General features: G+C 50.9%; 9 protein-coding genes across 9 annotated transcripts; 4 read left to right on the forward strand and 5 right to left on the reverse strand.

Annotated features, from left to right (window-relative positions):
- Positions 1-1,729: 1,729 nt before the first annotated feature.
- Positions 1,730-2,794, reverse strand: BDR25DRAFT_59598 (uncharacterized protein). Its single transcript, XM_033698792.1, has one exon. It carries the CDS (start codon positions 2,630-2,632, stop codon positions 1,907-1,909), a length of 726 nt encoding a protein of 241 aa, XP_033544624.1. The 5' UTR covers positions 2,633-2,794; the 3' UTR covers positions 1,730-1,906.
- Positions 2,795-3,561: 767 nt separating this feature from the next.
- BDR25DRAFT_233373 (uncharacterized protein) lies at positions 3,562-4,436 on the reverse strand (the record flags this gene model as incomplete). The annotated part of the gene is made up of 3 exons (XM_033685436.1): positions 3,562-3,739; positions 3,837-4,074; positions 4,229-4,436. The coding sequence occupies 3 exons, from the start codon at positions 4,434-4,436 to the stop codon at positions 3,562-3,564; spliced, it is 624 nt and encodes a 207-aa protein (XP_033544625.1).
- A 167-nt stretch (positions 4,437-4,603) lies between these two features.
- On the reverse strand, positions 4,604-9,397 carry BDR25DRAFT_266149 (DNase I-like protein). Its single transcript, XM_033686960.1, has 5 exons — positions 8,903-9,397; positions 6,492-8,853; positions 6,221-6,442; positions 5,245-6,172; positions 4,604-5,096 (listed from the first exon to the last, which is right to left on the reverse strand). The coding sequence occupies exons 1-5, from the start codon at positions 8,942-8,944 to the stop codon at positions 5,030-5,032; spliced, it is 3,621 nt and encodes a 1,206-aa protein (XP_033544626.1). The 5' UTR covers positions 8,945-9,397; the 3' UTR covers positions 4,604-5,029.
- Positions 9,398-9,499: 102 nt separating this feature from the next.
- BDR25DRAFT_291139 (uncharacterized protein) lies at positions 9,500-10,271 on the forward strand. Its single transcript, XM_033688570.1, has 4 exons — positions 9,500-9,649; positions 9,718-9,761; positions 9,815-9,950; positions 10,005-10,271. The coding sequence occupies exons 1-4, from the start codon at positions 9,645-9,647 to the stop codon at positions 10,186-10,188; spliced, it is 369 nt and encodes a 122-aa protein (XP_033544627.1). The 5' UTR covers positions 9,500-9,644; the 3' UTR covers positions 10,189-10,271.
- BDR25DRAFT_291142 (N-terminal nucleophile aminohydrolase) lies at positions 10,262-11,519 on the reverse strand. The gene is made up of 4 exons (XM_033688571.1): positions 11,366-11,519; positions 11,250-11,309; positions 10,811-11,198; positions 10,262-10,759 (listed from the first exon to the last, which is right to left on the reverse strand). The coding sequence occupies exons 1-4, from the start codon at positions 11,394-11,396 to the stop codon at positions 10,429-10,431; spliced, it is 810 nt and encodes a 269-aa protein (XP_033544628.1). The 5' UTR covers positions 11,397-11,519; the 3' UTR covers positions 10,262-10,428.
- A 131-nt stretch (positions 11,520-11,650) lies between these two features.
- On the forward strand, positions 11,651-13,491 carry BDR25DRAFT_291144 (D-lactate dehydrogenase-like protein 2; the record flags this gene model as incomplete). Its single annotated transcript, XM_033688572.1, has 4 exons — positions 11,651-11,877; positions 11,932-12,865; positions 12,911-13,405; positions 13,459-13,491. Exons 1-4 carry the CDS (start codon positions 11,669-11,671, stop codon positions 13,489-13,491), a joined length of 1,671 nt encoding a protein of 556 aa, XP_033544629.1. The 5' UTR covers positions 11,651-11,668.
- A 46-nt stretch (positions 13,492-13,537) lies between these two features.
- On the reverse strand, positions 13,538-14,646 carry BDR25DRAFT_266163 (amidohydrolase 2). The gene has a single exon (XM_033686961.1). The coding sequence runs from the start codon at positions 14,617-14,619 to the stop codon at positions 13,561-13,563; it is 1,059 nt and encodes a 352-aa protein (XP_033544630.1). The 5' UTR covers positions 14,620-14,646; the 3' UTR covers positions 13,538-13,560.
- A 247-nt stretch (positions 14,647-14,893) lies between these two features.
- Positions 14,894-17,198, forward strand: BDR25DRAFT_266164 (methylenetetrahydrofolate reduct). Its single transcript, XM_033686962.1, has 2 exons — positions 14,894-15,055; positions 15,105-17,198. The coding sequence occupies exons 1-2, from the start codon at positions 14,969-14,971 to the stop codon at positions 17,013-17,015; spliced, it is 1,998 nt and encodes a 665-aa protein (XP_033544631.1). The 5' UTR covers positions 14,894-14,968; the 3' UTR covers positions 17,016-17,198.
- A 1,552-nt stretch (positions 17,199-18,750) lies between these two features.
- On the forward strand, positions 18,751-20,572 carry BDR25DRAFT_374015 (MFS general substrate transporter; the record flags this gene model as incomplete). The annotated part of the gene is made up of 3 exons (XM_033697305.1): positions 18,751-19,185; positions 19,257-19,523; positions 19,580-20,572. The coding sequence occupies 3 exons, from the start codon at positions 18,751-18,753 to the stop codon at positions 20,570-20,572; spliced, it is 1,695 nt and encodes a 564-aa protein (XP_033544632.1).
- Positions 20,573-21,052: the final 480 nt, after the last annotated feature.

Genomic DNA, 21,052 nt, shown 5'->3' on the forward strand with positions numbered 1-21,052 from the left:
GGAGAACTATTCGGACGTTAAGTGGCCCGTTTGGGTGAGCAAGTGTTCCCGATGGTAACCCTACACAGGGCTAGTATCATTAAGCATATTCTTTCTCGCCAAGAAGTTGTGGCTTATTACTTCATTGCTTCATCCGAGAAATCTGGATTTGGCGCCATACCTTTATTCAGCAGCTTTATCGAACAGATGATTAGTGTGCTTTATGCTGTTAGCCTCGACTAACCGAGAGCAGTGATTGCAGAAGTAACTCGACTTTTCGATTATACCCCCTTTTGCCGGCTTTCGACGAGCTTTTTACATTGGTCTTTTCCCTTGCTTGAACACCTAGTAGGCCACGTTCACGACATCACTTACATTGTGGATGGGCTTGACGAGTGCTTACCCGTGGATATTGTAGAAATTCTCGGGTAGTTTCACGAAGCTGAGCAACTAACTGGGGTGAGATTTCTTATATCTAGTCGCGAGCATCTCCGCATCGATCGCACGATCTCCAACATAGCCAAAATACAGATAGGTACTGATACAAGCAGAGACGATATCAGAACCTTCATTGACTAGTATCTCCGTCGACTAAACCAACAGGAGAAAGTGATTGAAGAGGAATAACTACTGCAGGAAGTCAAATCCGAATTGAACGCGAAGGTGGATCGGATGTAAAGCAATAGTCTACACTTTGAAAGGCCCATCATGTTGATCGATTTCCAAGATGCTCTAGGCGCGCCTCCAAATTGATGCACTCTGGAACAGTCCCAACAGCCCTTGCTCAGCAGATGAAATTCGTCGTGCGCTGAAGACCCTCCCGAAAGATCTTAATGAGACATACGACCGCTTCCTAACGTGTATGAGCGCAAGTCCCTGATATTGCCTATGGGGCCCCAAGATTCTTCGTTTATTGTCGGCTGCCATTAGACCTTTTCAAGCCCGACCGCTCGTGGAGTCTCTATCTATTGACATTGAAACCGGACATGTCGAGAAAAACGAAATCCTTTCTCCTTTTTGGGGGTTTGAAAGCTAGATGTGGTCTCGTCACTCTGTCTGAGTCGACCTAATACGAAGAAGATTCGGATGGATCCTGTGAGGTTGTTTTGACGCATTATTCCGTCTTACAGTATCTAAAGCGACGCCAATGCGCCCACCGAATACCCCCGCATGGTCTTAACATGGACATTGCGAGGCTTGAACTTGGCCGGATCTGTGCTATGTATTTGTCAGGTTTCCGAGAAACGTGGCAGGACTCCAAATCAGCGACAACGACGACAAGACGTAAATTTATGTCAAGATCCACCTCTCAACCTGAGCATAGTTTATGTGATAGAACGGAATGTGATAAGAGAGAGGGGAGCTCTAAATGAATACTTTAGGATGCAGCATTTTCCCTTCCGACACCGGGGTGGTAGCTCGACATTACCGTCGCTATTTCTCTCTTGTGGGTTGGTATTTTAAAAGTTTAGAGCAACATAGACCTGTGATGAGGGGATGTGCTTCAACGTGCATGCGCTTCTTGCGAAGACTTCGAAACGGCTTAGTTGATCGTGCTATGTTACGTGAATAGAGAGGAGTTGCTCTAGTAATGGATGGTGGCTTGGTTTCTCGCGTCTTTAGTACGGTTTCTGGAACTTAGGTATGGGTTATTTGCGGAAGGGTAGTTAGAGAGGGGGCCCAGGAATGCTGAGATTTTGCTGAGGGAGTTTGAAGTGATGAAGAGATTTGTTCCCGTATTGATTCGGAGTCGGATATACGCATGCCCATACTATAATACACCATAATAGAAGCCACCAAATCGAGTTTTTGCCCTTACATTCGTCCATTGAATGCCCGCCCAAGCACCAGAACTCCCATTGTTCAAGTTTATCAGTCTTCACCCTCTCGCTCCATTACCTTAGCAAATTCTCATAACCCCATTCCCTCACAGCCAAAACTCAACCCCCATCTCCTCCCCCAACCTCACAACCCCATCTTCACCCCCATGTATCACCTTTCTGACCACCACACCAACAACATCCCTCTTACTCCCCGTCTGCACCTCCAACCCACTATCCCTCCTCATCCCATCCCCCTTCTCCCTAGCTTCCACCTCCCTCACAACCTCCCATAGCCCATTTCCAGCTTCCACCAACCCCGCACGCTTGTAACTCGCATTGCTCACCTCTCGCACCGCCGTCACGAAACCGATCTCCCCGCGCTCCAGCCCTAGCCACATCAACGTCCCGTTCCCCCCATTTCCATGGAGCACTTTTTGGAGTGCATCGTCTGGGTTCTTCAGCATCCGCACACGCATTTCTTCGGCCTCGATGGTGCCGATTTCTTCACCTTCGGCGGGTTTATTGACGAATAGCGTTGCGCCGAGAGAAGAAGTGAACAGGTCGGTGGCGGTGCGGAATGTCACGACGTCTTTGTACCAGCGGGTGCCGATATCATCGTAGTCGCGGTCTGAGAGGGCTGTGGGGTCAAGCGTGCCGGTGTGGGAAATGAGTTGGCCGACGGGGGTGGAATCTGCGGCGAGGGGAGCAGGGAGGAGAGCAAACTCTGGGAGAGCAGAGGGAGAGAGTGGGGATTTGACTGTTGGAGAAGTGGAGGTGGTGGCGGTGGTGGCGGTGGTGGCGGGGAGGGAGGTTTCCACTGATACACTCATCTTGACGGCCTAGTGTGAAAGTCAAGAAAGGAAAGAGAGAGGAAGTTAGGTAGCTTTGTATCCGAGGGTCTGATATCGAACTCAATAAAGGAAACTCAATTGAAGGTATATGTGAAGCTGGGCTGAACTGAAAGGTAAGCAATTGTGAGGGGTCAATAGCGCTCTTTATGTGATCTCATCGTGACTGCCGGACTCAAACCCCTCGCGTGCTACCACACTGTTTGCGGCTGGTTCCGCAGTGGTTCACCACAATCTGCTCAGGTCACGCTCATGTTGGGAGGTTCGTAAGTCGGTACCTGCGGCGCGGTGAGACCATGGATTGACCATGGCTGAGCGGTTGAATTGCGGTGGTGCGGCGATCAGGTGTAAGTCAGGAGTGGCGTGTTCACGGAGTGTTCCGAAGGATGACGAATTCGGGATACGGAGCGGTGAAGCCAGCTTGCCATTCAAATTGACACCTTGGGAGTACTTTGACAAAAATCATTGCGGCTAGTGTTCGCTTGGAGATATTGTGAGCTTGTCCGCAATAGTCGAGTTCTATGTTTTTCCAATTCAATTGTTCCTGTGTTTGGCTGTGCAAAATCTGTCGTAGCGGGGAGGGGAAGAGGGGAAGGGGAAGAGTCATAGCTCCAACGCCATCATGTCATGGTTCGACCAAGCCAGACTTCCTTCATTACATGACAATGGTCATTCGGGAGGCTGAATCTGAGGCTCCCTTCATTCTGTATCCTGATCAGGTGCTAATCTCCCCCCTAAACACCACGCATGCACACCGATTCTCTAATGTCGCATCCCTAACCCCTCCGTAGCTCCTTTATCCACCCACCCCACTTCTATCCATCAGAACCCTATCCCTCCAAATCTATACCTCAAGAACCCACCCCTTCAGAAAATTTCCGTATCCAACACAGCCATGTCGGCAAACTCCCCTACTCATTCTCCCCCTTCTTAAACCTCTTCCTTCTCTCTTCCTCCCTCTTCCTCTCCACCTCTCTAACTAGCTCGGGCGGGCTATCTTCGATAAGTTCGCTGTCCTGACTCAATCCACTCCACTTTGGCAGTCCATCTGGAATATCCATGACACGCTGACTATAGAACATGTGGCATCTAAGAATCCCATCCATTAGCTTCTCTTCGCCTCAAATCCGCCTAACCCCAAAATTCCTAGCAAATGCAATATCCAAAGAGACATATTACGGCTCACCTTGGTTTAAAAAGCGCCTTATCCCGATCCGTTTTCAAGTGGATCAAACTCGGAAACAGTAATATCATATTCCTGCCCTCATCCATAATCGGGGAGTGGCAAAACGAACACCGAACTTTACACGGGAGTTTGTGTTCGATGGATTTTTCTGTGGGATCGTACCATTCAAGATCGTGGTGGCCGTTGTAGAAGTTGATGTCGGATTTGTGGAAGATGGCGGCCCATTGGAAGGGTGCCGCTGATGGTTTTAGTTAGAAGAAATAGAACAGATTCGAGGTAGCTCAGCTAGTAAGCTTCACTGAGGCAGAAAATCGCTCTCCAGAACCCAACTCCAGAACCCCCCCCCCCAACACAATACAAGTAGCAAGCACAACAGAACAAGGCCAACCTACCGTGCTGCGTTTGACAAGTCGTACAATGGCAAAGCTTCGAATCTAGGGGCTCCTGTCTACTCAACTGATACCGCACGCGTCCACAATGGCAATTAGCCTCGTACTTGACATCGAAGTTGTCTTTTTTTTCGTGGATGCGGTATGGAGCTCGTTTCTTCCATTCGCTGAGCCCAGTGGTGCTTTCCCCGCGGGATTGGGACCTGTCCATTCGTGATGGTGATGGTGATAGGGCGGGAGAGTAAGCTGGGTGGTGTCGCGTGAGCAGGAAAGCTGCACAGCTTGATGTGTAGGCTTGGGGACGAATCGAAGTTGTCGGGAACTGGAGACTATGGAAATCAATTCGTGGAAAGAACATTAATCTCTCTCTCAAAAGCTCTTTATTTCATCGATGCTTTCTAGACAGCGATCACGCTTTCCACCCCATCGCCAGGTATTTATCCACTAGTGTTGGGATACGCGTTTTGACGTCACCATGATCGCTCGTCAACACCTGACATGGCATGCATGCCGATTCCATTCCATTCGAGACCGGGTCGATGGCGGGTTGAAATGCACGACACCAACCCCAAATCCCGACATCAGCAGTTCAGCTAGTCACGACTCTGGCTTGCAACATCTCTTCCTTCCGTCCTTCGTGCGCAAACGATGACAAAAGATCGCTGGCTATTCAGATACAGCACGACACTAACACATACACGCACACACACACACACACACACACACAGACACACGCATTCAATGCAGCGCAGGGAAACCTCAACCTATAATCAATCGCTCAACCAATCGCGTAGGACAACCGTGTCAGACCTTAAGTAATCTCTGCGCCTCCTTCGTACCCAGTCCAAAGACATTGATCAGATAATCGAGCCTGTGCTTCATGCATTAGCTTCCGTGCGCTTACCCCAAACCAGCTCAGATCAGATGCATTGAGATCAGACCAGATCTTGACACACACCCCACGATCCGGGATTCGGGTGTGTGGGATGGAGTGAGGCGGGGGTGGGGTTGCGACTTACTTGATATCCATAGCAATCCTCCGCTTCACCTTCTCAAACTCCTCTTCACACTTCTCCCTTGCTATGATCTGCCTTTTCGTACTTATCGTCTTAACTCTGATCTTAAACCGTCCACTCACAGGCCTGTGATCCGAAACTCGAACAGCGTCGTGTCGACGGTAGTCAACTTGTTTGATCCTACCTAGACCGCGGTATAAAAGTCGATCGCACCACGCCGGCGACCGCTTCTTGTCGCTCGTGTCGTAGTTATCGGTTCCGACGTCGTATTTGTACGTCGGTGCGAAGTTGATTGAAGCTTCATTGAAGGCGCGGAGTCTGAATCCGGGGTTGCGTTTTCGAGAGAGGAGGAGCTGGTCGCGATCGAGGAGTTTTGCTAGGTTACCTTGTTTTACTGCATCGATGACGGTATTGCGAGGCATGGCATCAATGCGGTAGTTTAGGTCGCCGTTTAAGATGCATATTTCATGGTCGAGGATCATTGACCCATCGCCACCTCCAACGAAGAAGTCGGCGCGGTCAGATGGAGAGCGGTTGCGAGGTAAAGCTTCCGCCTCCATGATGGCAGCGATATCGTTGTTACGATGAACTGTCTGGGTTTGGCCTGCTGCTAGATGGCAGTTAATGAAGCAGATGGAGGAGTCGTCGAGGAAAAACCGGACGATAAGAGCGCCTTTATTGCCGTGCAGACCGCCCATCCCAAGCTTGACTTGGGCGGCGCATACGTCTCGAACCTTTAGGTGTTCGGAGGTCTTGATGAAGATACAGGTGAATAGTCCGACTAGATTTGCGGTGTGTAGGAGGGTGTAGTTCTCTTTGGGAATGCGTTCCTCGAGAGACCGGACAAGGTAGTCTCTCCATGCTCGATACTGGTGGCTCATGTGCTCGTGGTCTGTCGCATCCTTCTTTTTAGCTTTCTTAAAGAAGCTCCCTATGGCTCGTTAGCTTGGCTGGAACTCTAGTAGCTCTGCTAACATACTGGCTGTGACTTTCTTGTCTTCTAGGTCCACCAACTCCTGGAACCCAAAGACAAGAACATCCGCCGGATCTTGAGGTTGCAGAAGATCTCGGAAGAAGTTGCGATTTTGTTCATCCTTCTGTAGACTGGTCGGTTTTGATGCACCTGCATTCCATGTCATAACGACGGCGGAAATTTCTCGGAAATCGCAATAGTCTGCATCGTGTTCCTGCATTTGGGATTCTAAGACTGTAAGTTAAATGCACGGCAAAGACGAATGAAGCAAACGTACCTAGCCAATCATCTCTTAACATCCCGTCCCAAATGCGTAACGTATTGTCCATGCCTAGCGATGCCACCTGCAACCGATCCAGTTTCCAGATGCTCGTCCGGTCGACATTGATTCCGGCGATCGCACTCTCATGCGCCCGCCAGTCTTTCATTACCTTCCACGGCGTGCTGCTTGTGTCATATACATAGATCATCCCCGTTATATAGCCTGCCCAGAGATGGTCTCCAACACCGACCAGTGAGCTGATCTTGTATAAACTGACGTTGACAACGCCTAAGCAGTTGAATCCCTTCTTAGCATAGATAGAGACCTTCCCATCAATGTGTCCAAAGTAAATTCTATCGGGCTGACTGCTGATTATTGCTCCAGAGGTGACTTCACCAACGTTTAATTGTGATAGAGCGCCTTGAGTTCCTTGTTGGAAGAAGCTGTTGTCCCCAGTGCGCTGGAAGACTCGAATCTCCTTCCCAAATGCCATCCATAGCTGCGTACCCGATATTATGGAGAATGTATGGCCCTTAGGAACGCGGAATGTATTTGGTGTTTGCGAAAGAGTCGGCGATCCTGTTTCATCGGGAGACCATATGTGGATCTTCCCTTCATCGTCTAATGACCACATCTCAGACGCATATCGATATATCTTGATGATAGAACATCGGGGATGTGCATTTGTTTTCGTGTACGCCACGCTTTGTGTTGGTATGTCGATCTCGTGCATTTCACCGATGTTCGTACCAAGCCATAACCGCTTGCCCTCGTCTTCGACATCTTTTGCCGGCCTAAAAGCTACCGATGTAGCTTTGGTGGTGTCTCCATGACTTAAACTCATCAGCAATTCGCCGTTCAGAAGACTCCATACTCGCGTCACATAGCCAGTTGTACATATGTACTCTCCACATATCGCAAACAGTTTCGTCTCGTATTTTGTTGGAATTTCGCGGGCCCCATCCTTAAAAATCGGCGGTCTGCGATTCGCCTGGGACGAATCTGGATAGTCGGCAAGAGCTGGCCCTGGTTTATCCACAAGAGTCTCCTCATCGGAGTCATAACTATAGGGGGTGGAGAGTTGTGCAGGCGTGGGTCTTTTCATCTCGCCAGAATTGCGAGGAGGAGGTGGCTTCGGAGGCTGTAGGGTCTGTTGAGTGGGTTGAAGGGTGGATACACTGGTACCTGCGAACGTCTGAGTTCGTTTGGGAGGTGGCATGAACTTGCTGTTGGTATCCGGGCCAAGTGCAGTGGGTCGGAAGGTGTCCATGGATCGTCGTACAGGTGGTTCGGGAGGTACAGGCCTTGAAATTACCATACTCTTACGAAGACTGACATTGTCCCGCCGCGGAGGTAGGCCAGGGCGATCTTCGGGCAGGTCCCCTACCGGCTGCGTGTGGACCGGCAGAGACTTCTTCAGAGGTTGGGTTCCTATGGCGCGGGCATCTGTAGGGGGGAGTTTTTCAGCTATGGAATGGTGCTTAGGGGGGGGAGGGAAGTAACCGTCCCGACTTGAACCATTGAACTTCGGCTTTGAGTGCTCTGGAATGCCTGGCGGGGATGACTCTCCTTTGATGCTGCTATCACTGCTGCTTGGTGGAGTGCTGAAAGGCGAAACTCTCTCATCCAGCCCATCTGTGGTAGAGTCCGGGGCTAGTGTTGACCGTGTTCCGGACTCAACAGCCGGATATTTGCCTAATATCTTAGGTTTGCCAGCACGGTTTATAGGCGGAGGAGCTGAGGGGGTAGAATTCACTGGCAGTGACCTGGGACTAAGCTCACGGTCCAAGGCGCTGCTTTTGCGGGGTTCGGCAGGCGTGGCAGCCACAGCATTAGGGGGCAGAAATGGGATTTGTTTTGACTCGATTGCAGGAGTAGCATTCCGACTGGGGATCTTAAAAGTCTTCGCTCCATTGGACTGCGGCGACGCTCCGTGTCCGGCGGGATCCAGGGCCGTATGAGAGAAAGTCCGGGAAGGAGTGGGGGAGTGGATGTGCGATTCAGAATGCTTAGGCGGAGATCGCGGAGACTGCACCATGACCTTTGGGGGCGATCTGCTGGTGGGCGACCTCGGGGGAGAGAGGGCCACCATTGAAGTAGGTCGTGATCGTGGGTTGCTCCACGGGGTGCGGAGGGTTCTTCCCCGCGGGGTTGCCAGACCAGCCCCGCTGAAGTCTGCATTCTGAGGTGTTGAGGCCCGTGACCCATTCTCCCTTGGGATGTCAAGCGACGTCCTCCCCTCCGTCCTCCGGTGGTCCTCGGGCATGGTGAGGCGGTCAGCGGCGCACGGCGAGGCCTGTCTTGGAGAAGCTGCGACGGGGGATTTGTTTGCGTTTAGCATATTCTCGAAATGGCTCCGGAGAGAGGAGACGGGCTTCTATGTCTTCTGTGAGAATTCATATTTGTAGGGGGAACTGGCCACTCACGATCGAGGAGCCATCGGTGCTCTCCTCGGTGGGGCGGTCCATGTTGGAAGCCTCCTCGTCAACCAACTCCAGGCTCGAGTTTATATATGCTCACCGACCGGCCAGAAGCAAGCACCATTGAGGCCAGCGCAGAAGTGTGAAAGAATGACGGGTATCTTGGGCCACGAAGAGGACATGTAGCGCGGGGGGTCCGCGGCGGTGAAGATGCAGCGAATGTCCGAGGAAGAATAGCAGTGAAAGATGCGCCACGCCTGTCCAGACAGCAAAGCGACCGTGAAGAGCGTTGTGAAGGCGTGCGATATGTTAAGAATGCTTGACAGGACTGGATACCGGATTCGGCGGGGAATGTCTATTAGCAGCCGAGCAGGAGTGTTTCAGCGCGTGGTGGTCCGGGGGGAGCACCTGCCACAGTCCAGGAGGGTCGAAGGTCGCACCGAGGGCAGGGAGGGAGTGTTGCGACGACGAGGGAGGGCAAAGGCCAGCTGGAGACTAAAGAATGGGCGCAGGCGGGAGTTCCAGCGAGGCCTGGATATGGGGCTGACGTCCGCATTCACATTATGACCACGCTCGGCCTTGGCTTGACCCATCCCGCCGCTGCAACAACCCACCCACTCCTTGCAGGACCCTGTCCGCAATAACACCAGCCAAGCCGCAGACGCAGGCACGCCAGGCACACGCGCTGTTTGTTAAAACTACTGCAGTCAGCGCTGCAATCCCCCCAAGCAATCATATTCGCGACAGCATGTGGTGAGTGCGAGAGGAGTGCGAGAAGGAGTGCGAGACCCCGCGAAGACCTCCGCGCTGATGCTCCGCAGTAAACACATCCTCAACGCCCAGGTCGCTATCCGCTCGCCGTGCTGTAAGCAGATATAGAAACACCCTTCTTCAGAATTTGGCTCACTGTCTGCCAAGGCAAAAAATGGTTTGACTGCGCAGAATGCCACCAGGAATCCGCCGACCATCCCCTGCTGCAGAGCTTTGATATGACCTTCGCCTGCAAAAAGTGCAAAAAGTGCTTCCGGAAAGATACGCGCGAGTTTGAGGAGAGGTGCGCCATCATGCCCAACATATCTTCATCAGCTGCATATTGACAATTGGTAAGCGACGAGTACTGCCCGCATTGCGATAACCACTTTGTCCTCGAGGCGAAAACGCCAAAGGCCTCGCTGCAGGTCGAGGGAGAGGATGTCCGGGTAGATTCAAGGATGCTCAAGGACGACCGGATTAAAGGTGAGGAGTTAAGGACAATATTTAATGTCAAGGACGCGGCGGACCGCTTGGGATGACGTTACCAAACCCACGAGAGTGTATCACATTAATAGACTTGGCGGCGAGAAAGACCTGCGAAACAAGGGCTGCGCTCCAGAATCAGATCCGACTACACTTTTAGAACCAGGCCCGGGAGTGCGCCAGATATGCAGTATATTGACTGGCCAGTACGTCTGGTATTGTACAGATCCCAAGAGGTCTACATCACCTGGACGCCGATGCTACTCATGTGCCTTCCCATCCCCGAACACCGCCCTCTATGACCCAGATGCCTCGCCAGATGGCCGCGTGAGAATTGCGGCAGTGCCAGTGCCGGGGGTGCGCCCTGGCCTCCTGCTTGCAGCCTCCTCCTGCTTCTCCGTGTTGATGCTCTCCACGTACTTCTCAATGTCCTCCACGGGCAGCATTTCCAGGGTCTTGCCCGGGGCCATGACCGCGATCTCTATGTTTTTAGCACCAGTCTGCACAACCTCCAGCAGTGACTTGACGGTGAGTTTGATGGTCTCCTCTCGGTCCATATCACTCTTGTGGTTTCGCTCGAGGAACTCGCGGACCGTCTTACTGGATCTGCCGATGGCATTTGCTTTCCTGTATCAATATTAAATCATGTCCATAGCACGTAGTTACATGAGCGCTCACCATGCAGAATAGATACCAGAGGGTTCGGTTTGGTACAGGCGAGGGGTCTCATCATTGGGGTCGAAGCCAACAATCAGAGTGCTGATTCCGAACGGCCGCACACCACCACTCTGCGTATATCGCTGCTGCACACCGGCCACATATTTTGTGATGTATTCTATCGAAACGGGGTCCTCGACGGTCAGACGATGCGACTGGGCTTCTAAGCGGGCCTTGTCAACCAGAATGCGGGCATCAGCGTTCAGGCCAGCGAAGGCAAGGGCGACATGGGTATCGACGAGGCAGATTTTCGACGGCGTGATTCGGGTATCCTGGAGCTTCATTGCAGATCGCTTTTCGCATCCGAGCACGACAATATCGTGGCCCTTCACGCCGACAGCGCAGGTACCTGGCACAGGTCAGCACCTTTGAATCTCGACCGAGAGAGTTGTCAGCATACCTCGCTTCACGGCCTCCAGGGCATACTCGACCTGGAAAACGTGTCCATCGGGACTGAAGACTGTCGTAAATTAAGCATTAGCTTGCGTTGGAGAGGCTAGAGATTGTTGCTTGTACCTGACAGAGCTCGATCGTATCCCGAGGCCATAGCGAAAAGCGAGAATTGAGGAGTTCTGGGGACCAAAGAGGAGCTGCTATATAGGATAGAGGGCGGAGAAGAGACGGCGCGGTAATGTGGGTGGAAAATGGTAGGCAAAGCTGGCGGTCGGAGCTGTTGGAGCTTCCGCGTCGTTGGTGAGCCTGGAATGCCAAGCTAACTGGGCCTGTGCCATCCCAGTCGCTGATGACTAAGATTTTGACATTTATCGTGAATGTCGACTTCGAAATTCGCTACCCCACTATCGCATTTGCCTTGTGTCAATGGCGACTTCATTTAGGTTCGCGGCCTCACTGCGGCGAGCATCACAATCGCCTCGGCCTGCACCTTGTCTTTCACGCTTTAGATCGACAGTCCAAGTACGATGGACCGGAAGTACATCGGCGACTTCTGAACCTCACCAGCCGGTTGAAAAGGGAATTGGGAAAGGTGGGGCTGCTCCCGCGAAGGTGATCAAATTCACATCCGAAGCGTAAGGCGCCCTTAATGAGCACCTTCGTCATACCCAGAACTTACCTTCGTTTAGGTATCCCGAACTTCAAAGAAATTCTAGGTTTGCCAAGCTTACCCAGGAACATGTGGACTATTTCCAAAATCTTCTTGGTGCGGAATCTGCAATTATTGATGGTTTGTCAAAGGATGCATCAGAGGACATCGAGCCGTTCAACAGCGACTGGATGCGCAAGTATCGTGGTCATGCCCAACTTGTACTAAAACCTCAATCCACCGACGAAGTGAGCAAGATCTTGAAGTATTGCAATGACAATCTGCTTGCTGTAGTTCCGCAAGGTGGTAATACTGGCCTTGTTGGGGGCTCTGTCCCGGTCTTCGACGAGATCGTGATAAATCTCCAGAAGATGAACAATATCAGATCGTTTGATGAGGTGTCTGGCATACTTGTTGCTGATGCTGGAGTTATCCTAGAAGTCGCAGACAACTTCCTTGCCGAGAGGAGGCATATCTTTCCATTAGATCTTGGAGCAAAAGGATCTTGCCAGATTGGCGGTAATGTTGCAACAAACGCAGGTGGACTTCGCCTTCTTCGCTACGGCAGTCTTCACGGCAATGTCCTGGGAATCGAGGTGGTTCTGCCCGATGGCACCATCGTGGACGATCTCTCGAAACTCAGGAAAAACAACACTGGATACGATATCAAGCAACTCTTCATCGGAGGCGAGGGCACGATCGGAATTATCACGGGAATCTCAATTCTCTGCCCTCAGCGCTCTCCCGCCATTAATGTTGCATACTTCGGACTTGAGAGCTACGAGAAGTGTCAGGAAGCCTTCAAAGAAGCAAAAAACCAATTGTCTGAAATCCTCTCTGCCTTTGAGCTGATGGATGGACGGACCCAGAAACTAATCAATAGGGCAACAGGCAAGAAGCTTCCTCTTGAAGGAGAACATCCCTTCTTCTGCCTAATTGAGACTAGTGGATCGAACACTGATCACGATAATGAGGTTTGTGAGCCATTTTTGAGGTGACCGTTTCGCTGACAAATGCAGAAACTCCAATCGTTCCTCGAGCATGTCATGGAAACCTCGATAGTTTCCGACGGCGTGCTGGCGCAAGATCAAACCCAGATCCAGGAGCTCTGGTCTTGTCGAGAAGGGATCCCTGAATGTCTTGGCCACTGGGGTGGCGTCTATAAATACGATCTATCGCTGCCAATTTCGGATATGTACGATCTTGTTAACGACGTCCGGGATCGACTCATGAAGGCAGGGCTAGTCGGAGACGAGGATTTCCACCCAGTGGTGGATGTTGTAGGCTACGGGCATATGGGTGATGCGAACCTTCATCTCAATGTCCCTACTAGAAGATATGATAAAGAGGTGGAGAAGCAGCTGGAGCCGTTTGTGTATGAGTGGGTGCAGATGAAGAATGGTAGTATTAGCGCGGAACACGGATTAGGAATCGCAAAGAAACCCTTTATTGGATACAGCAGGAGCGACACGATGATTCGGCTAATGAAGCAGATCAAAGATCTCTATGATCCTGTTAGTTATACTTTCTCCCAGATTGACCTTTTCGATGCTAACATACCCCGCAGAATGGGATCATGAACCCGTACAAATATATATAGAAATTCATTTTAAGCGTCAAATGATCTACAAGGCTGCGGACCTCCTCCTCCCTTTCTTACGTCGACCATTTAAACATTAGCCCTCTTCATCCCGCTGGATTCCAGCAGCTTTATTATGTTCTGTCGGTAAATGGAGTCTCGTTTTTCTTCTTCTTTGTACAAATTTTCCAGTCCGTCTTTCATTCGCTCCGCAAACGCCTTCACGAATCTTGTCCGGGTGAAAGGAAAGTCGCTCCCGTACAATAGCTTTTCGTGGCTAATTTGATGGCCCTCGACCAGCGCCTTCAATTGCCCCTGGCCGCCCTCAGGTCCGTCAAAAACCAAACCGGCCAAGTCAAAGTAGAATTGAGTCACCAGCTGTCTGTGAGCATCACGCGGCTCAACCTTCTTTCCACCGGGAACTAAGTGGGAGAACTGTACACATCGGGTAAAGAGAGGAGGCATGCAGCCCCCAGCATGAGGAATGATGAATCTCATGTTCGGACAACGTTCAACGGTGCCACTCAGGAATAGGTGAACTACAGCGCGTGCAGTATCAAATAGAAACTCGAACATTGGAATGGGATAGTGATCTCCGAAGGGCAACGCGTCAATCGTTTCCGCGGAATTTGTTCCTGGCTGGCAATTTACGCACGGCTTCGAAGGATGAATAAATACCGTCGCGCCAACCCGATTCAACTTCTCAAAGATAGGATCAAACATCGGCGCCCCGATGTAGTTCCCATGGTAATTCGTCATCAAACCAAACCCATCAGCACCTTCATCAATCGCAACATCAATCTCTTTCAGCGCAGCCTCGACATCCGGAAGCGGCAGAGAGGCCCAGAATCCGAATTTATCGGGATACTTGCCTTTCAATCCCGCGGCATACGAATTGCAGTGTCGGGTTAGATTTCGGCCGAGCTCGTCCTCTCCGGGAACGATGTGTGTTCCGGGTGAACTAACACTAAGAATGGATTTGGAGACGTTGCAGGATGACATCATGTCTAGGTGGGCTTCGACGGACCAGGGTGGGATTTCAGGCATCCCGTCGACTTTCTCGTGGCCGTTATTCATGAGCGCGGCATGGTAGTTTGGGGGAAGGAAGTGTGAGTGGACATCTATTCGTTTTGGGAGTGGGTTGGTCATGGTTGCGTGGAAGTAGGCAGATTGTTCACTCGGCGGGACTTGATGGCTGACACAATAGTGAACGGCAAGACTCAGTTTATATGCTATTTTAATAGATTGGAGCGGACCACTCATAGTAGTATTCGGACCCCCATCGGGCCGAACATGAGGACGAATTGCACATACGAGATCATCACAAGCATGTGGCTGGTGTGGCTTGAATGCGCTGATCGATATGCCCCACATTCCTTCTTTGCTCCGCGTGCCTCTCCGGCCCACACTTCCACCTTCACTTCACCTTTTTCTGCCATGACACACCCACCTGTCCTCCTCTTCCCGGCACCACCAGCTTGGGCACATATTCATTGCCATGGAGAAGGTTACGGATAAGATTAATGCCTTGCCTGAGGGCGCTAACTACTTCTCACTGGAGTTCTTCCCTCCGAAAACATCCATGGTGTGTAGCACATTAAATAAGTAATACAACGTCATTGACATGTCTGCAGGGCTTTGCGAATCTTCAATCCCGCCTCGAGCGTATGTCCCAGGCTCTGCGTCCGCTCTTCGTCACCGTGACTTGGGGTGCCGGCGGTTCGACAGCTGCCAAGTCCCTTGAACTTGCTGAAATCTGCCAGCGTCAGTTGGGCTTGACGACATGTCTGCACCTGACATGCACCAACATGAGCCGCTCGCTTATCGATGAAGCCCTCGAGCAGGCTAAGGTCTTAGGGATTCGGAATATCTTGGCGCTACGCGGGGACGCACCCCGCAGTGAGGAATATCGCAACGAAGCGCAGTTGTTGGAGGGCGACTCCAACAAGGACTTCACGTGGGCCATTGACTTGGTCCGCTATATACGGAAGCAGTACGGAGATTACTTCTGCATTGGTGTCGCGGCATATCCGGAAGGTCATTCTGATGAGTCAACCCCGAATCCTGAACATCAAGATCCTTTATTCGATTTGCCGTATCTAGTTGATAAGACAAAGGCTGGTGCAGATTTCATTATGACACAGCTATTCTTCGATGTCAAGGCTTTTGACACATTTGAGAAAATGTTGAGGGAGCATGAGTCTGGCGTTTTCAAAACGATACCCATCATCCCGGGTTTGATGCCGATCCAGAGCTACCAGATATTACGACGGACGACAAAGCTCAGTCATGCCAAGCTGCCCACGGATATTTTGGGGAGGCTGGATGCCGTCAAAAGCGACGACGAGTTGGTAAAACAGGTCGGAGTGCAAATCTTGAGCGAAATGGTTGATCACATCAAAAAGCGCCCTAGCGTAACACAGCGAGGCTTCCATTTCTATACGCTAAATCTCGAAAAAGCCGTCTCCCACATTGTCGAAAACACTCATCTCATCCCGCCAACGCTAATCGAAGACGATGAAGAAGCTATTGCCTCCCTGACTCCTGGCAATCCATCCCCTCCAGACGGTGCCATGATGAATCGTGATCGTCGTCGCCTCTCATCAATTAACTCTAGCCCGCACAACCGTGTCATCATCTCACGACCTGCTAAATCCAGCAACGTCAGCTTCGAGGCACCTGAAGATGAGGCTGGCATTCTCAAGGGCCCCATCAGCACTAGAGCCAACACGCTCGCCATCTCAGAGGGCGAAGGCTCGCTCGGCAGAGAAGCAACATGGGACGACTTCCCCAACGGCCGCTGGGGCGACGCACGCTCTCCCGCATTCGGCGAAATAGATGGTTACGGCCCAACTCTCCACGTGTCCACTCCCCAAGCTCTAAAACTATGGGGCCATCCTGTCGACAAAGCCGACATCTCAACTATCTTCCGTCGCCACATCACCGGCGAACTCGACGCAATCCCCTGGTCCGAACAAGGCCTAAGTCCAGAAACGAGCACCATCAAAGACGAGCTCCTCGCACTAAACAACAAGGGCTGGTGGAGCGTAGCATCTCAACCGGCTGTCAACGGGCTTAAATCCTCCGACCCCGTGTTCGGCTGGGGTCCTCGCAACGGCTTCGTCTTCCAAAAACCCTTCGTGGAGTTCTTCCTCCCAACATCCGACTGGGCAGTCCTGCAACCCCGCCTTGAAGCCCAAGAACAGATCACATACTTTGCGGGGAATTCCCAGGGCGAGCTTGTGGGGAATGGTGAGGGTAGTGTGAATCCGGTTACGTGGGGCACGTTTGCGGGGAAGGAGATTATCACACCTACAATTATTGAGAGGGAGAGCTTTAGCAGTTGGAGGGAAGAGGCATTTAGTATTTGGAAGGAGTGGCAGAGGGTTTATCCGCCCGTGAGTCCGTCGGCGAGGTTGTTGGGTGCAGTGAGAGAGGACGTTTGGTTAGTCAATGTTATTTGGGGAGATTTTGTTAAGGGGAGGGAGTTGTGGGAGTTTTTGATGGATGTGCAGGGAGTTGCAGAGGGGAGGCAGTGTGTATAGAGGCGGTTTGGAGTGAATTGAGATGCGGGGGGCTGGGGAAAGGGGTTGGGATGATGGTTGGGGAGATTGTGAGCGTTTACACTATTGGCAAGGCTCGTATCCGCTCATGTTCCATTTCTAAATTGGGCAGATCTGATTTGCAAGAGATCGTCATCAGGCCCATCTCATATAGCTTTTATTTACAGTTTCTTACCCTTAGAAAATTCGTCGTCTCCCCATCCTCTCGTAGGCTCGTCGTCCTAAAACAAGACACTAATTTAGGATACGCTATCTCTTACTATCCTTCGATCCAGATTCCGCTTCTCTGCCAAATTGGAGTAATCATCCTGAATTCTCAATAATTCGCCAGTCTTTGCAAAGGCGGGCGTTCTTCTAAGTCAGCAATCGTTTTCACACTCCGTAATTGGTTTGCACGTGGGGAACACATCGGGGATAGTGCAGTAGTTTGTTTCAACCTTCCAGCCCCAACCTAGAACTCGCTCATCCATCGTCGACATCTAGGTTGCTACATGCATGATCATGATCTGGACGGTTGATTAGGCCCTTTTCTCCAGTGTAAGAATTCTAATCTCGCCTCCAGTTTTCTACGGCGGGTGCGGGGAATCTTTCGGTAAATCTCCTCGTTTTCTACTCCCGGCACTCCCAACTCCCGGCAAATTCTCCGCTACCCGAGACACCTGCATCGGCCAAAACCAAAGACGAACGCCGGAACTACTGTGCAACGTTTGTGAAAGCGAGGGAGCCAGCGCCATCGATACTCCACGAATGCTGGCATCAGCTTAGGATATCCTTGTTTCTCATATGAGGTACGGCGAGGGTGAGATATCTGTATCCTAAACACCCAAGGATTACCTTAAGGAGAATTGGAGATGGACCTTTTTGAAACAAGTGATTAGATACCAATGAGATGGCTACTAAATGCACCAGTTTCCAAACAAAGTACTGAGAGTGAACACTAATAGTGGTGCGGTTTCTGCATCCAGTTGTGCAGGGTTTCGTTCAGCGGAAGCTCGAATGGCTTTAGAAGAACACACCACCCACCAGTCTAATCATCCCACGTCTACAGAAGAAAGATGCCATGCCACAACATGCATCTGTCGGCGTTCCACCATATTCAGCCAGCCTCCATCTCCCTCACAAACCCCTCTCTTTCTCTAACCACCCCATCAAAACACCTAGCATAAATCTCAATATCTATTTCAGCTCGACTCTAAGGCAAACCGCCCAGCATCTTACGTCAACGCTGCTGAAAAACTTGTCTAATCACTAGCATGCGATATAGATCGACCCGTTCCCGGCTGTTAGCGCCAAGAGAAACGTCTTACGTGTGAACATTACAGAGCCAGGGTAAGGATGCTCAACGGCTGAAGCTGTAACTTTTTGACTCCCGGCACGGATGTGGGGATTGGGATTTGGGGAAGTGGGCACGGAGATGGATGGATCGATGGTTCACTGCTAATCTCGAATGTTCATTTTCATAGGTGTCTTGGGAGGTCGAGGAAGAATATAACTAGCGCTGGTTGCCCCTTATGATTGCTTGTTTAGACTGCTCTTCATTGGACTTCCGAGAAGTTTCTTTGATAATTCAATACTTGGTTCTATACGAAAGAAAGGTATTGAAGTTTCAATGTCAAATGGCGGAGCTTCGGACATCTCAAAATCCAGGGCTAGGAAGCAATGAAGAAGGAATTGTACCATCAAGTAAGTCCTCAGAACGAACGAAGGGTATAGATATATGCTAACTGCTACTTACTGCCATCCAGAGCCACAGGACGAAGATACGAAGGAGCTTTGTCTTCCGGCTAGGAATACCAGTACCAATTCCAATACTAGTATCCACCCCGCAACCTCGACCACCAACTCGGACGTAATTACAACGCAAGACGAACAGCCTCTCAAATCGGAGGCTGAAAATCTAGAAGAGAAGATATACGAGGTGGTCGCCCAGACGTCCTCCAGTCCCGATGACACAACGACCACCACCTTCATCCCCGATCCTACGCTCAGCCTACCGGGTTGGAGAAAGATCGCCATAGCGACGTCTTTGTGTCTGGTAGCTTTCATACTGGGTTTTGAAAGTAGTATTACTAGTGCGCTTGTTGGTCCTATTATCCAGATGTGGCATGTGGTGCCGCCGCTTGCTTTGTTGAACGTATCCATCTTTTTGAAGGTAATTTCCCCCCTTTCATTTCACCCCACCAATCCTCCCAAAATTTAAAATATTTTAACGCAAAATTAAAGGGCTGGTCCTTTGGCACCGCATTCTTCGGCCCTATTTCGGAAGCCTACGGTCGTCAATATCCTTTGTCCACTGGTCTCTTCCTCTTCATCGTCTTTCAGATCCCTACCGCATTAGCAAAGAATATCCAGACACTTCTTGTATCTAGGTTTCTTACGGGATTCTTTGGCTCTGTACCCTTGGTAACGGTGTATGCGATTTTTGGGGATGTATTAGGGGTGAGGAAGAGGGAGTGGGCGATGTTATGTTTCGGGACGAGTTTGCTTGTTGTGAGTATATTTTCAACCACTGTGTTTATAGGATGTAGTGGTTGATAGAGAAACAGGGAGCTTGTCTAGGTCCAATTGCTGGCGCCTATCTCGTTGTCACACACCCTGCAACCCGTCGGAACCATGACGGTTGGCGTTGGACGGAATACACGACGATCATCATGTCCTTCATTATCTACCTCACCATATTTATCATTCCAGAGACTTGCCCTCATCGGCTCCACAATATGCGAGCCAAGAAGATGCACCCGACAAATCATGAGGAGATGACGGACCGCGCCGCCGAACGACACCGCACATCACCCAAACGTCTAATCGACGTATGGTTGAACCGGCCATTCATCATGCTCTTCACAGACCCACTCCTTTTTCTAAACACCCTCCACTCCGCGCTCGCTCTGGGCATCCTGTACATAACCTTCGAAACTTTTATGCTTCCCTTCCTCCAAACCCGACACTGGCTGCGTCCCGACACTTCCTCCCTCCCACCATACGTTACCATGACCCTCGGCATCCTCTGTGGCACAACAATAACCAGCTACTTCATCCTCACCTTCATCACTCGCTACTTTGAAAAATACGGCAAAATGAAAAAGCCTGAAACACGCCTCCTCCCCGTCCTCCTAGGCGCCCTCCTCCTCCCCTCAGGACTATTTTGGTTCGCATGGACGAACTCCCGCACCCAGCACTGGCTTTCACAAGCCGCATCCTGCATTTTCATCGGCGCAGGCGTCCTGCTCATTACCCAGCAGAGCGAGGCATATACGCTTGAAATCTATAAGCCCGAGTATAGGAATAGCGTGTTAACGGCGACGGTCTTTTTGAGGAGTTTGTTTGCAGCGGGGTTTACGATGGCGAGTCGGCCTATGTATGAGAGGCTGCATGTGGATTGGGCGACGAGTGTTTGGGGATTTGCGAGTTTAGGCTTGGGAATTTGTCCAGTAGTAGTTTGGGGGTGGGGGGAGAGGTTGAGGAGGAGGAGTAGGTATGTGACGGAAGGCCAGGCGGTGGACGGCGGGAATGTGAATGGGGATGGGAGGGAAGTATGATTGGGAAGTGTAGATCACCTGCCCGGCTGAGATGGTTGTCGTTAAACTTCTCCTACAGGCTATAAGGGAGTTGCCAACTTGCTCTAGGTTGTTAATCCTCCCAGCTTTAATTTGATATCTTATGACCCTGTTGCTAATTTCCCTTTGGTAGCTTCTAACCTGCAGTTGGTGGTATATCAAATCCTCTATGCAGCCTGATTGTACCATGATTGAGAAGCCTCAATTCGTATAATGCATGTAAGGTAATATTCTGTATGACCACAGTGGGCTGTTAACACACTTGAACAATGAGCGCAAGTCTTAGCAAAACTCAGATTAATGGTTTTGATATAGCTTCGATGATCGTCTCTAAGAAATCCGCAAAGGTTCGAGAGTAGCAACATACCAATGAGGTTGTTATTGGAGTGCAAGCCTCACAAAGTTCCAACCGTAAAGGTCCTGCAACAATATTAGAGGCGGTTGAGAAGGGAGAAGAAGGTC

This window comes from Lindgomyces ingoldianus (assembly GCF_010093535.1).
Source record: "Lindgomyces ingoldianus strain ATCC 200398 unplaced genomic scaffold BDR25scaffold_27, whole genome shotgun sequence".
NCBI lineage: Eukaryota > Fungi > Ascomycota > Dothideomycetes > Pleosporales > Lindgomycetaceae > Lindgomyces > Lindgomyces ingoldianus.

Excerpts from the sequence above, each read along its gene's own strand:
- BDR25DRAFT_59598 (XM_033698792.1), bottom strand. The coding sequence starts at position 2,632 with ATGAGTGTATCAGTGGAAACCTCCCTCCCCGCCACCACCGCCACCACC.
- BDR25DRAFT_266163 (XM_033686961.1), bottom strand. The coding sequence starts at position 14,619 with ATGACCAACCCACTCCCAAAACGAATAGATGTCCACTCACACTTCCTT.
- BDR25DRAFT_291139 (XM_033688570.1), top strand. Across the intron at positions 9,762-9,814 it reads CGCTATCCGCTCGCCGTGCT|GCAAAAAATGGTTTGACTGC; the intron begins GTAAGCAGATAT and ends CTGTCTGCCAAG. Across the intron at positions 9,951-10,004 it reads ACGCGCGAGTTTGAGGAGAG|CGACGAGTACTGCCCGCATT; the intron begins GTGCGCCATCAT and ends ACAATTGGTAAG.
- BDR25DRAFT_266149 (XM_033686960.1), bottom strand. The coding sequence starts at position 8,944 with ATGGACCGCCCCACCGAGGAGAGCACCGATGGCTCCTCGATC. Across the intron at positions 6,443-6,491 it reads GTTAAGAGATGATTGGCTAG|AATCCCAAATGCAGGAACAC; the intron begins GTACGTTTGCTT and ends TTACAGTCTTAG. Across the intron at positions 5,097-5,244 it reads AGGATTGCTATGGATATCAA|GCTCGATTATCTGATCAATG; the intron begins GTAAGTCGCAAC and ends CATGAAGCACAG.
- BDR25DRAFT_291142 (XM_033688571.1), bottom strand. The coding sequence starts at position 11,396 with ATGGCCTCGGGATACGATCGAGCTCTGTCAG. Across the intron at positions 11,199-11,249 it reads CCTGGAGGCCGTGAAGCGAG|GTACCTGCGCTGTCGGCGTG; the intron begins GTATGCTGACAA and ends GACCTGTGCCAG. Across the intron at positions 10,760-10,810 it reads TCTGGTATCTATTCTGCATG|GAAAGCAAATGCCATCGGCA; the intron begins GTGAGCGCTCAT and ends ATATTGATACAG.
- BDR25DRAFT_266164 (XM_033686962.1), top strand. The coding sequence starts at position 14,969 with ATGGAGAAGGTTACGGATAAGATTAATGCCTTGCCTGAGGGCGCTAAC. Across the intron at positions 15,056-15,104 it reads TCCCTCCGAAAACATCCATG|GGCTTTGCGAATCTTCAATC; the intron begins GTGTGTAGCACA and ends ACATGTCTGCAG.